Genomic DNA, 13,694 nt, shown 5'->3' with positions numbered 1-13,694 from the left:
TACACTGCCCATGGAATTACCCAGCCACTGGGGCATTTCCCACTGCTCTTCTCCTGGCTGTAACCAGACCTTAAAACAAATATCAGCACTGAGCTTTAAACCCCCCAAAAAATCATTGAATTTGCTCAGTTCTGCTGTCTGTTGTAACTCTGCACTAACTGCTGCCCAAGAGCTGGTGTTTGTGCTGGGGCTGAGCTCGGTGCACGGGGCAGATGGGGTGGAAAATCCCCCTGTGTTTATCCCTGGCTCTTGCACAACGCTGGCTCCTGGTTGCTACAAGCTCCGCTTGTTTACCTTGGTGACGTAAGCAGAACTTTAAATGCAGCCCTGTGCTCCTGGCTGAGGGCACAGTGACCAGCTCCGAGTTCCTGCTTCTCTTTCGGAGCAGGAACCGCCGGAGATTTTGGTTATTTAAACAAAAACCAAACCCTTTGTCAGCGCAGCTGCCCCGTGTGGGGTCCCCCAGGGGACTCACCTGTGCCCAGGAGTCCTCTGAGGTGTTGGGGAGGAGATTCCAGCCAGGAATGTGAAGATAGCCGAGCTCCAAGCACTCTCCTGGCTCCCAGCTCCACCTCCCAAGGGAGTGGAAGCAGCCAGGGTGCCTCTTCCTTGGCTGGGGGAATTGGAATTCCGAGTTGTGAGGGATCCCTGCTCCCTGCAGGTGCTGCTGGTGCCAGCCCAGTTCTCCCTGCTGGCTGGAATTACCTGTTGCCTCCCCACCTGGGACAGAATGTTGTTTCTCAAAGGAACAAATTGTAACTGGCTCCCCACTGACCTTTTTTTTTTTCATATTAACCGCACATTTACATTTTTTCCCCCGATAAAGGCATGGAATGTTCTGGCCCTGGATGGCAGTAACTGGCAGCGAATTGACCTGTTTGATTTCCAGAGGGATATTGAGGTATCATTCAGTGACATACAAACCCATTTCTTCTTGTTAAAATGTAATTACAGCCTAGAATGGATTAATACTCCCAGTGTAACCCTTTCTGCCTTCCCTGGAGATAGAAATCATTAATTTCAGTTCTTCAGCTTCAGGGAGTCTATTTTAAAGTCTTGGCAATCCATTCAGCTTTTGAAAATGGACAGAATTCTACACCTCTAGCAAGACTTAAAGGTAGGAACGGAAGGAAAGTAGTTTTGGGTGTTCTGAAAACAGAAATTAGTAGGAAAGGTGCATTTTTGGGGAAAACCGCTGCTTGTGTGGAGGAGACTTTTAACTACTCCTTCTTGCACTCAAAGTTAGCACCAACAAGACCTCGAGGACTGAATGTCTGTTGAATCATGGCCTGCAACGTTTGTATCTTTAATACCAAAAAATGAAATTGGAGGTGATTCAGGAGGTCCAAATTGTCCTTAAAAGATGCAGCTTTGGAGCTGCTCTGTTGTAGCTGAACCTGTGGGATGTGGATTCTGCAGCACCAGTGGGGGGATGGAGGATGAAAATTCAAATTGCCTTGAGCAGGAAAAGGGATGAGAAAAAAACCCAATCCTTAAGTCTCTTATCAGGATGGTTTATCCTGTTCAAAACACGATGGAGGAGGGGGATTGGGAACGTTTCACATTGGAGGAGGGAAATGGGGAATGTGTGGCTTTAAGTTGTGGTAGACCAGAGGCATCAAGCAGCTGCTGAGTGAAGGTTCCCACCTTGTGGGAAATCCACCCCTGATTTTGGAGGAAAGAGTTAAAATAATTCCCTTTGTGCCGATGAGAGTCGGAGCAGGGACAGGGATGAGGAGCAGGAAGTGGCACCGACACCTCAGCAGGGTCTGAGTGGCCTGGGGAAAGGAAATGAGGGATTTTTGGTCTTCCTAATGAATCCTTCACCTCATAACATGCCCTAAAAATCCTGGACCCATGGAATTACTGATTTAGAGTGGAGTTCTCAGGGCTCCTGACGTGTGCAGTGGCAGGAGATGGGACTGAGCAGCTCAGCCTGGGAGGAGGGAGAGGCTGGGAACACAAACCAGGCTTTTCCCATTCCTCAGTGCTTTTTGGGTGGTTTTCATGTCCCTGCACATCAAACCCGTGTTGTTGCTTAAGCCCAGCTGCCCCTTTGAAAGCAAAATGCTGGAATTCGTTGTACCTCACCTCAGAGTTCCTGCTGGGCTTCCTGGCGTCCTCAGGCTGTGCTGTAACCGAGTTAAATCCATCAGTCCATGCAAATTCTTGATAGAAACACGGTTGGCTTGTTTAATTCAAGCAGAATTCCTAGGATTGCTTGAGGAACTGCAAAATCAGGGAGCGTTTCAGCTTTTCCAGCCTTTTTGCAGGGATGTGGAGCTGCTCCCGTGGTGTCCCCAGAGCTCACCTGGACAGCCCAGGGTCCCTTGTCTGGTGGTGGGGTTGTGCTGTATTGAGCCTGGTGGCTGATTTGGGGTTTTTTTAGACTGGAAAAGAGATTCTGGAAGAAAATCCTCATCTCACAGAGGTCCCAAGTGCCAGTTAGTCCAGGAAGGACCGAGGGATGCTCCTGTTCTCTGAGGAACAACCGAAGTGCAGGGGAAGTTTCTGAGCTTCTGAGCACGGGTACAAATATTCTCCAGTGGTTTTGCCCTTCATTCCCAGGGAGAAAAGTAAATCCTGGCTGTAGTGGAGTCTTTGGAGACTTCCACTGGATCCAGACTTGAAATTAAAAAGCCTTTTCCTGGATCTCTTGAGCACAAATGGTTGAATCCTTTTTCCTGCAGGAGCAAAACTCATGGGCTGGTTCTGCTCATCTGGTTTTGAGTAGAAATTGGAGTTCATCCATTGGCTGTACTTGGAAATCTGGGGTGTAGCTCCTTGGGGAGTCTGTGCCCATGTCCAGGAGCTCCAAACTGGAGGAAATTCCTCAAAATTCTGTAGCTGATTGGCTTTAGGTGATTGCTCCTTGTCTCTCCATCTTCAGAAGCTGAATAATTCTCCCTCCCCCTCCCTTTAGCCCATTCCCATGGCTTTTGTGTTGCCTTAGCACCGTTTTTCCCTTGAATACCGAACTGTTGTTAGTCTGCAGAATGTTCACCCCTGGAGCTCTTCGGGCTTCTCACGTGGCTCTTCCTGTCTCCCCCAGGGCCGAGTGGTGGAGAACATTTCCAAGAGATGTGGGGGATTCCTGCGGAAGCTGAGCCTGCGCGGCTGCCTGGGAGTGGGGGACAACGCCTTAAGGTAGAGCTGCACCTTGGTCCTGCTCTGGAATGGGCTGGAAAACCAGGATTGGGATCACTTATCCCCACTTTGCATCCGAGACCCTCAGGGTGTCAAAACCTGGAGAGCAGTGACAGAGATGATTAATTTCTTGTTTAATTTCTCATTTGATTTCTCATTTGATTTCTCATTTGATTCATCCATTTTTTATTATTTAATTCATCGTTTTTATCATTTAATTCATCATTTTTATCATTTAATTTATCGTGGTTTTATCACCTAATTTATCATTTTTAACCTCACCCAGCAGCCACTTCTCTCAGTTCTCATTCAAATAAAGCCAAGTGCTGAGGCTGAGGGTGACCCAGGCTGGGACATCCCAGGGCAAGAGGTGGGGCAGCAGAAATCAGGGATTTTCTTGGGTTTGTTCCTGATTTTCTTCTTGATTTTCTTGATTATTTTCTTCTTGATAGGTTCTTTCCTTGATTCTTTTCTTCTTTCTTGATTTCCTTCTTTATTTTCTTGGTTCTTTTCTTTTTCTTGATTTTCTTCTTGATTCTCTTGATTTACTTCTTGATTTTCTTGCTTTTTCTTTCTTGATTCCTTCCTTCTTTCTTGATTTCCTTCTTGGTTTCCTTCTTGGTTTCCTTCTTGGTTTTCTTGATTCTTTTCTTCTTGATTATCTCCTTCTTTCTTGATGTTCTTTTTGATTTTCTTCTTGATTTTCTTGTTTCTTTTCTTGATTTTCATCCTGATTTTCTTCTTGATTTTCTTGATTCCTTTCTTCTTTCTTGATTCTTTTGACTTTCTTCTTGATTTTCTTCTTCCATCTGTTTGATGCCATTTTGTGAAACTTTAATCTGACGTGTTACACTTCAAACAAATGCTGTAAAACACCTGGGATTCCATTGCCTGACAAATCCAGTGTTTCCCCTTTCCTTTTCCAAAGGACCTTTGCCCAGAACTGCAGGAACATCGAAGTGTTGAACCTCAATGGTTGTACCAAGATCACGGACACGTGAGTAAAACTCCTCCCTCTTCCCTGGGCGCCCCTGTTCTCCCTCTCTTTTTTAAGGGAAAGCCAGGCTTGGGAGTGTGGGAGGTCATGGAATCATGGAATCATGGAATGGTTTGGATTGGAAGGACCTTAAAACCCATCCAGTGCCGCCCCTGCCATGGGCAGGGACACCTTCCCCAATCCCGGGGTGCTCCAAGCCCCATCCAGCCTGGCCTTGGACACTTCCAGGGCTCTGGGGGCAGCCACTGCTGCTCTGGGAACCTCTGCCAGTGTCCCACCTCCATCCTCACCCCAGCCTGCCCATCCCACGGGATTTCTGTGTCCTGGGATGAATCCATTGCAGGAGTGTCCCCCGTGTGTCTCTTCCAGCACCTGCACCAGCCTCAGCAAGTTCTGCTCCAAACTCAGGCACCTGGATTTGGCTTCCTGCACCTCCATAACCAACCTGTCCCTGAAAGCACTGAGGTAGGAGCCAGCAGCAGGGATTTGCCATGGAATTATAGGCTGGAAAAGACCTCTAAGATCCTCCAGCCAACCCAGCAGCACCCCACACTCCCTGCAGAACCTCCCTCTGGAGCTGGCGTTTGCCAGGTGCAGCTGCGCTCTGTGGGTCCCACAAATGGGAATCCCAGCGCTTCTGGCTTGGAGCAGGATTTTTCCCAAGGCAAATGAACATTTCCATGTGTCTCCCTGTGTCCCCAGCGAGGGATGCCCGCTGCTGGAACAGCTCATCATCTCCTGGTGCGACCAAGTGACCAAGGACGGGATCCAGGCGCTGGTGCGGGGCTGTGGGGGGCTCCGGGCCCTGTCCCTCAAGGGCTGCACCCAGGTACGGCTCTGGAAAAGTGGGAATCAGCCCAGCTGGGATGAGTGGGGGCGTGGAATATCGTGTGCTGTGTTTACTGTTCTATTGTTGTTTAATTGTACTGATGAGATTTTATAAGGATGATAATGACAATGATTGTTGAAATGGTAATAATGATATTAATATATAGGAATAACATAATAGTGTCAATTATTTCATATTATATGATTTTAATCGTGTTTATTGTATTTTATAATAATCAGAAGCGTGATAAGAATTACACATAATGCATAGGATAATACAATAATGTACAATATTTTATATTCATGTTTAATTTTTATTTATTGTATTTTATTATGATGACCGTAGTAGTGAGAATAATATCGATAATTATAGGATAAGACTAAAAAGAAAATAATGATAATAAAAATGTAATATTAATAATATGGTAATAACAACAATAATAATAATAAAATAATACTAAATATAGATATAAATAATAATAATATAGTAGTAACTATAAAGATAATTATTATTATTAATAATAATAATATAGTAGTAACTATAAAGATAAGGAATGCTCCTGCTGTTCCTGTTCCTATGCTGTCTTTCCCTCTTCCTCAAAGGAAATTCCAATTTCCCTGCTCTCCCAGCTGTAATTCCTGGATCTCAGTGGGAGCTGTTCCCATCCCTGTTTGTTTTCCCTTCCAGCTGGAGGACGAGGCCCTGAAGTTCATCGGTGCCCACTGTCCCGAGCTGGTGACCCTGAACCTGCAGACCTGCCTGGTGAGTGGCACTTCCCGGGGTTCCCAGCCCTGGAATGTGCTCCATCCCCCCTGCACATGGGAAAATTGTCACCAGCAGCTCTTTGGTGGCACTTCAGGGACACTGAATGAGCCCCCCACCAGCCTGGGCTGTGTCAGGGGTGTTTCTCTCCTCCCTCTGAACTCATCTGTGGGATGAGCTGGAAAAATCCTTCCCGTCAGGCTGGAGCGATCCTGCCAGGCCTTTCCTCTCGTCCCCGTGTAGAACTGAGCCCACAAAGGCACTTTTCCTGCACAGAAGGGCCCTGAACCAGCTCTGCAGTGCCAGAAATGTGTGTTTATGCCAAAAAAGAGATGGGAATGGGCTCTCTGTCCGTGCCATCAGTTAGTCCCGCACAGGAACAGGGATGGATGGACTCCCTGTGTCCAGGGATGGGACTGGATGGATTCCATGTGTCCAGGAATGGGGATGGATGGACTCCACGTGTCCAGGGATGGGGATGGATGGACTCCCTGTGTCCAGGGATGGGGATGGATGGACTCCATGTGTCCAGGAATGGGGATGGATGGACTCCATGTGTCCAGGGATGGGACTGGATGGACTCCCTGTGTCCCGCAACAGGGATGGATGGGAATTGCAAAGCCCTGCAGAAATCCCAGCACCTTCCCCATCCCTCACCTGACCCAGCTCCAAAACATTTCCCTGCAAATCCCTTCCCTGACATTCCCAAATTGCACCGGCGAGGTTTATCCTCCCTCTGCTCCTCCGCTGAAACATTCCAATAACCTTTTTGGGCTGAAAAAGCTGGAATTCGGAATGGGGAGAGGGAAATCCTGCCTGGATTGAAGCTGTTGTGATTTCCCTGGCAGCAAATCACGGATGACGGGCTCATCACCATCTGCAGGGGCTGCCACAAGCTGCAGTCCCTGTGCGCTTCTGGCTGCTCCAACATCACCGACGCCATCCTCAACGCCCTGGGACAGAACTGCCCACGCCTCCGGTGAGTTTTCCCAGGATTTCCCCCATGGGACACACGGCAGAGAGTCCTGGTGATGCGCTCAGGTGGTGTCTGAGCTGTTTCACCCCCAAAGGTTTTCCCAGTTTTTATCCCTGAGCTTTTTCCGGGTGTTTGGAGCGGGATGATGGTGATTTTGAGTTGTCCCCAAACTCCTGGGATTTAAACTCGAGTGGAAGAGCTCCCAGCGTGGTGCCCACAGGCTCCATGAAGAAAATTTGGGATTGGGTTACTTCAGTCTTGGGAACTGGGAGAAAAAATCCCATTTAACCAATGTTGTTTCCTCCCACCACGAGGCTGAACAGGCTTTTCCTGGTGGTTTTGTAGCAGGTGGAATTTGGGCAAACTGCCAGCCACAGCTTGGTTTTCCTGGGTTTTTTTAAGGTTTTATTTTTAGTAGGATGAGTTTCCTTGGGAAAATGTTGCTAAAATCCAGAAAATGTGCAGAAAAGAAGGACTTTGATTACCTGAGATCCCTGCCAGCCAAGTGGCCTCAATGAAATGGCATCAAATGCAACTGGATCAAATCCAGGGAAAAACAGGGACATCAAACAACATCAAACCCATGTCTTCCAGGGAAAAACAACCCCCAGCTGTTCCTTGGGATGTCCCATTTAAGGAATTTGGGTACAAAGTGCACAGAAAGCAGTGTGGAAAGAGGAAGGTAAAATCCAAGATCGATTCCGGTGGTTCCTGTGTTTATGTTCAGCCTCAGAGGATTAAGCTCCATCCTGTGGAGTACAAGAGGCATTTTGGAAACATGGCTTTTTTTTTTTCCTCCTATAAAGGCAGAAAAATCGGTTCAAACTGTGGAGGGAATCCCTGTGGAGCTGCAGGAGGTGCCAGGAAGTTTCTCTGCTCCCACAGGAATGAGCAGTTCACCTTAAAAGGCTTCAACCTTCTCCCTTGGGGCCTTAAATATTAAATTATTCATGCTCACCTGCCAGGTTCTTGGGAATGACACCTTTTCCATGCTGGGATCTGTCTCTGAGGTGCAACCAGAGGAGTTTCTGCTTTCCAGAACCTTTCCCTCAGGGAGGCTCTGAAGGTTTTTAGGATCACCTCAGTCCAGCACTGGATTATCCCTTCCTGGGTGTCCCTTTTAGCCTGATTCCCTTTTTTCCATGGCCTGTGACCTCCCTCTGGAATAGAAGTGGCTGCTCTGTGCAAATTATCCTCAGCAAACTTTTAGGGATTGCTGGAAGCTTTTCTGGAAACCCTTGGAAAAGCAGCTGACTTGGGAATAAGGCAGCAGGACAGGCTGACCTTCTGGAGAGCAGCTCTGTGGAGAGGGACCTGGGAATGCTGGGGGATGATCCATGAGCCAGGAGCGTGTCCTGGGGCCAGGAAGGTTGTGGGATCCTGGGGGGCATCAGGAAGAGTGTGGGCAGGGAGAGGATCCTGATCCTGCCCCTCTCCTCGACCCTGGAATGCTGAGGGCTCCACAGTCCAGAAAGGACCAGGAGCTGCTGCTCCAGGAGGGTCACAAAGGGGATTTGGGATCTGGAGCATCTCTGGGATGAGGAGGAACCACGGGGCTGGGCCTGGTCAGTGTGGGGAGGAGAGGGCTGGGAGGGATCCCATCAATCCATAGAAACATGTCAGATATCCGTAGAAATATGTCAAATATCCATAGAAATATGTCAAATATCCATAGAAATATCTCATCTGAGAGGGGATCCCATCAATCCATAGAAATACCTCATCAAACCATAGAAATATCTCAGATATCCCTAGGAATATCTCAGTATCCATAGGAATATCTCAAATATCCATAGGAATATCTCACATATCCATAGGAATATCTCACCTATCCATACAAACACCTCGTGTGAGAGGCTATCTCATCAATCCATAGGAATCTCTCAAGTATCCATACAAATTCCTCAAATATCCATACAAATATCCCATCAATCCACCCAATTATCTCAGTTATCCATAGCAATAGCTCATCTGAGAGGGAATTCCCCCAATCCATACAAAACCCCCCCCAATCCATACAAATATCCCATAAATCCATATAAATATCCCCCCAATCCATACAAATACCCCCGAATCCATACAAAACCCCCCCAAATCCCTACAAATATCCCCTCAATCCATACAAATATCCCATAAATCCATATAAATATCCCCCCAATCCATACAAATACCCCCGAATCCATACAAAACCCCCCCAAATCCCTACAAATATCCCCTCAATCCATACAAATATCCCATAAATCCATACAAACCCCCCCAATCCATACAAATATCCCCCCAATCCATACAAATACCCCCGAATCCATACAAAACCCCCCCAAATCCATACAAATATCCCCTCAATCCATACAAATATCCCATAAATCCATACAAATATCCCCCCAATCCATACAAATACCTCCAAGGGGTGCCAGACAATGGTGCCAGACCCTCTCCAGAGGTGCCCAGTGCCAGGATGAGGAGCAGTGTCCAGAAACTCAACCAGAACAAATCCCACCCCAAATTCCAGAGGAGCAATTCCTTCCCATGAAGGAGTCAGATCCCGGAGCAGCTCCAGGAGGGTGTGGAGTGTCCCTGTCTGGAGACATTCCCGTGTCCCCTGCTCCGGGTGACCCTCCCTGGGCAGGGGGTTGGACTTGGGGGGGGTCTCCAGAGGTCATTCCCAGCCTTTTCCTGGGATTCTGGGGCTCCACCATGGCTCTCTTTCCTTGTGTCCTGCAGAATATTGGAAGTGGCGAGGTGTTCCCAGCTGACCGACGTGGGCTTCACCACCCTGGCCAGGGTAAGAGCCCCCAGCCCTGCTTCCCTCTGCTGCTTTTCCTTCCTTTTCCTGGCAGAGCCAAAAAACAAACCCAGTAAGATTTGGGAAAATGTTTGATCTGGAGCTTGAAGGTCCAGAAATTTGGTTTTATGGCATTTTTGGCACGGTCCTGGCTCGCACACCTGACAGGATTTGCATCCAAACCACAGGAAAGGTTGAATATTTTCGTTATAAATTTGACTGGGTTTCTGCAAGGGACTCGAAATTTAACTCCCTTTACCCTCCATGGATAAAAAAACCCTTCAAATGAGTGAAATTTCCTTTATTCTTCAGAAAGAAGCAGCACTTTCCCTGCAGTTGTGATATTTCATGGAGAAGCCCCTGAATTTTTAAAGCAAATTGTCTTTGTGGTGGTTAATTTCTATTTCTATTTCTATTTTTATTTCTTATTTATTGGGGGGGGGTAATTTATTTTATATTTGTGCTTATATTTCTAATATTTCTAATATTTATATTTCTAATATTTATATAATATTATATTTATATTTATAATATTTATATTATATAATATTGTCTTTATTTTATATTTCTATTTCTATTTATTATATTTATAATATATTTATCTTTATAGATTTATGTTTGTGTTTGTATTTATGTTTTTAATTATATTATTGTATTGATATTTGTATTTATATTTCTATTTTTATATATTTATATTTATTCATATTCATATTCATATTTCTATTAATTCTATTTATATTATAATATATTTATAAATACATATATTTATATATTTATATGCTTGTATTTATATTTATATTTATATTTATATTTATTTGCTGTCTGAACTTTACACTCACCGTGGGTTTTTGGAATTCTCTTTATTCCCAGAACTGCCATGAGCTTGAAAAAATGGATCTGGAAGAATGTGTCCAGGTAGGAAATGCCACCTTGGGCTGTTTCTCTTGCAGCAGTGAGGAAAATTGGTGGAAAATTGGGAAATTGCCTCCAAATCAGAGCTTAATGTGGAATCCTGAGCAGGAGGAGTGGCTGGATTTGGAGGGGAAAATGTTGGGAATGAGGTTTTCTCCTTGGTTTGGATTCCATGGTAACGGTGCTGTAAATAAGAAATGTTTAATGGTGAGAGATGCCAGCTCAAAGAATGGATTTGTGAGGGAAAATCCCAGAGAAAAATCCTATATTGCTAAAAATAATGGGAGTTTCTCCTGTTCTGGAAAACCACAGGCAGACTGTGGAACAGCAGTGATTTTGGGGGATTGAAATCCAAGTGGGCTGCAGCATTTACAGGGAAAAGGGTGGAATTGACTCAAAATTCCATGAAAAAACCTCCAAAGCCGGGGATAGATTGGAAACTGATTGAGCCTGGGACAGGGGAACGGGGTTTTGCTTCCTGGGAACAGCCTGACCCCGCTGTCCTGCACTTCCTGGGCAGCAATTCGGGAGATGCCAGCGGGAATGAGCCCAGCCCAGGCAGGAAGGGATTGGGAATTAACCCTACAAAGGAAGAAGCAAAGCTGGGCCACGGCACAAATCCATCCCAGGCAGCTCCCTGGGGGGTTGGGATTAGGAACCATTCTGTGGGATTCCTTCTTCCTGAGGAAACCCAGGAACAAATGGGCAATCCATGGGGTGTTAGGAGGGAATCTGAGCCCTCCTTGTCCTTCCAGAGGCAAACTTTGGGGACACATTTAGGAGCTGATTTCGGCTTCTTCAGGAGGTTAAAAACAATCCAGTGATGCCTCTGCATCCCAGTTCTCCAAGGGCAGGAGATGGTTTCCATGAGGAGATGGATTCCTGAGGGGCTCAGGAGGGGAAATCTCATGGATTAGAGAAAATCCTGCAGTTTTGCTTCGGTTGGGGGGGGGGAGGAAAACAAAATCCTTGTGCCCAGCACCAGCATGAAAGGGCTTTTCCTTCTTTTCCAGATAACAGACAGTACACTAATCCAGCTTTCCATACACTGTCCACGGCTCCAGGTCCTGGTGAGTATTCCAAAGGACACTTCCAGCACTTTCTTTCTCCAAACAAAGGGATTTTAAACACTCCCTGACTTCACAGCTGGAAGAATTCTGCTGGGAACCTGACCCTGAGGAACCTCGTGTCCCTCCCCTGCTGCTCGCAGGAATCCCACGCCAGGCGCCCACAGCGGCCTGGAAAAGGGTTCTGGGGATTCTCCCAGGAGCAGAATTCCAAGGGGAATCTGCCTGCACAGGAGCTGTCAGTCTGTCTGTGGGAGAGGAACCTGCAGGGCAGCCAGGAGCTGGAATGGCTCTGGGAAGCCGCATTCCTTTGGAGCTGAATCTCTGGGAATTTGGTCTCTGTCACCTCTGGGTTTGTGCCGTGAGGGATCCTGTCCTGGGAGCTGTGGGAATGTGGGCTCTCTAGTGCAGCCATCCCTTAGCAAAGCCGATTCCAGCTCGTGGCTCAGGCCCTGCTTCCTCCTCGAGGATTTTCCAGCTGAATCCCCCCGAAATTCCACACCAAGGGGGGACCACCGTGTTCCTGCTGCTTCTTCCTGCCAGGCCCTCCCCACGGTGGGTGAGGCCAGAGGTGTCCCAAAGGTGGGTTCTTGGATAGCACAGGTGTCCTGGAATTTCTGTGCCACCCTGTGGGTCTCATCCCTCAGAGCTGCCTTCCCCTGGAATCATGGAATGGTTTGGGTTGGAAGGGACCTTAAGGATCATCCTGTTCCCATGGGCAGAGACACCTTCCTCTGTCCCAGGGTGCTCCAAGCTCCGTCCAGCCTGGCCTCTGACACTTCCAGGGATGGGGCAACAGGGCCAGGGCCTCCCCACCCTCCCAGGGAGGGATTTTCCCACTCCAGCTGGAAGTTTTCCCCTTGGAAGCACATCAGTCCTCAGAAACCCACAGAGCCCAGTGGCTCCAGTGCAAGGAGTGAGCACAGACCAGCCCAGACCCACCAACCATGGACCATCCTCTCCTGTCCCCAGCGAGGTTCTGGCTGGTTTTTGGGATGTCGGGAGCTGGGTTTAACCCCTCTGTTTGGGGACAGAGTTTATCCCACTGCGAGCTGATCACGGACGACGGGATCCGTCACCTGGGGAACGGCGCCTGCGCCCACGACCGCCTGGAGGTGATCGAGCTGGACAACTGCCCCCTGATCACCGACGCCTCCCTGGAGCACCTCAAGAGCTGCCACAGCCTGGAGAGGATAGAACTGTATGACTGCCAGCAGATCACGCGGGCCGGGATCAAGAGACTCAGGGTGAGCAGGGGCAGGGGAGCGCTGGGATCCCGCGGGTTTATCCATAGGGAGGAGGAGCTGGCAGAGCCGCCATCAGCTGGTGCTCCTTCTCAAAGGAGTTGTGAGAACCATCAGCGATGGATTTGGAGTCACGGAAACCTGGAGTGGTTTGGGTTGGACACCTTCCACTATCCCAGGGTGCTCCAACCAGGCCTTGGGCACTGCCAGGGATGCAGGGGCAGCCACAGCTGCTCTGGGCACCCTGTGCCAGGGCCTCACCCCGCTCACAGGGAAGGATTCCTTCCCGGTTTCCCCTCCCGAGTCCATTTCTCCAGGTGTAAATGAAGAGCAATAACATTTTCTCTGCCCAGAGAATATGGATCTGCAAAGTTACATCCTAAAAATTATGGAATCTTTGGGTGGTTTGGGTTGGAAGGACCTTAAAGCCCATCCAGTGCTGTGGGGCAGGGACCTCCCACTATCCCAGGCTGCTCCAAGCCCCATCCAGCCTGCCCTTGGACACTCCCAGGGATGGGGATGTTTTGTTCCCCACAACCTCCCAGTGAATGGGATGGGAGGAGCCTCACTCCCCCTTCCCTGAACCCACCCGTTCCCTGTCACTTCTGGCTGTGCCTGCTCCGGGAGCTCCAAGCGTGTCCCTGACCCGTTCCCTGCCCTTCCCTGTGTTTCCCGTTCCAGACCCACCTGCCCAACATCAAAGTCCACGCCTACTTCGCCCCGGTGACCCCCCCGCCCTCGGTGGGCGGCAGCCGACAGCGCTTCTGCAGATGCTGCATCATCCTATGACACTGGAACCTCGTCCCGGCAAACTGAGGCTGGAGCCACGCCCGTGGAATTCCGGGGGACACCAGAACCTTCGAGGAAAGCGATCCCAGTGTCATTTGCGAGGGCCAGTGAGCAGGGCTGGGGTGCCCTGTAGCCACCCACACACCCCCCTGTGATCCCACCTGTCCCAGCGGGATGAGGGACTCGGGA

General features: G+C 48.5%; 1 protein-coding gene across 4 annotated transcripts in view; it reads left to right on the top strand.

Annotated features, from left to right (window-relative positions):
* The window catches only part of FBXL20 (F-box and leucine rich repeat protein 20), a 36,102-nt gene extending 22,452 nt beyond the window's left edge, over nucleotides 1-13,650 (top strand). For 3 of the 4 annotated variants that reach the window (XM_017735658.1, XM_017735729.1, XM_017735790.1), the window contains exons 4-15: nucleotides 827-901; nucleotides 3,053-3,147; nucleotides 4,076-4,144; nucleotides 4,514-4,609; nucleotides 4,847-4,973; nucleotides 5,661-5,735; nucleotides 6,584-6,714; nucleotides 9,433-9,493; nucleotides 10,364-10,408; nucleotides 11,419-11,475; nucleotides 12,507-12,719; nucleotides 13,398-13,650. In XM_017735658.1, coding sequence (XP_017591147.1) covers nucleotides 827-901; nucleotides 3,053-3,147; nucleotides 4,076-4,144; nucleotides 4,514-4,609; nucleotides 4,847-4,973; nucleotides 5,661-5,735; nucleotides 6,584-6,714; nucleotides 9,433-9,493; nucleotides 10,364-10,408; nucleotides 11,419-11,475; nucleotides 12,507-12,719; nucleotides 13,398-13,505 — 1,152 coding nt within the window. In that variant the 3' untranslated portion in view covers nucleotides 13,506-13,650. Of the gene's footprint in view, nucleotides 1-826; nucleotides 902-3,052; nucleotides 3,148-4,075; nucleotides 4,145-4,513; nucleotides 4,610-4,846; nucleotides 4,974-5,660; nucleotides 5,736-6,583; nucleotides 6,715-7,305; nucleotides 9,089-9,432; nucleotides 9,494-10,363; nucleotides 10,409-11,418; nucleotides 11,476-12,506; nucleotides 12,720-13,397 lie in introns of those variants that run through there. The other variant, XM_017735839.1, reaches the window with a different exon arrangement.
* Nucleotides 13,651-13,694: the final 44 nt, after the last annotated feature.

The sequence above is a fragment of the Corvus brachyrhynchos genome, unplaced genomic scaffold (assembly GCF_000691975.1).
Source record: "Corvus brachyrhynchos isolate BGI_N302 unplaced genomic scaffold, ASM69197v1 scaffold30, whole genome shotgun sequence".
NCBI classification, from domain to species: Eukaryota; Metazoa; Chordata; class Aves; order Passeriformes; family Corvidae; genus Corvus; species Corvus brachyrhynchos.
Note: the sequence above shows the minus strand (reverse complement) of the source record. Positions and strands in the feature narration are given on the sequence as shown.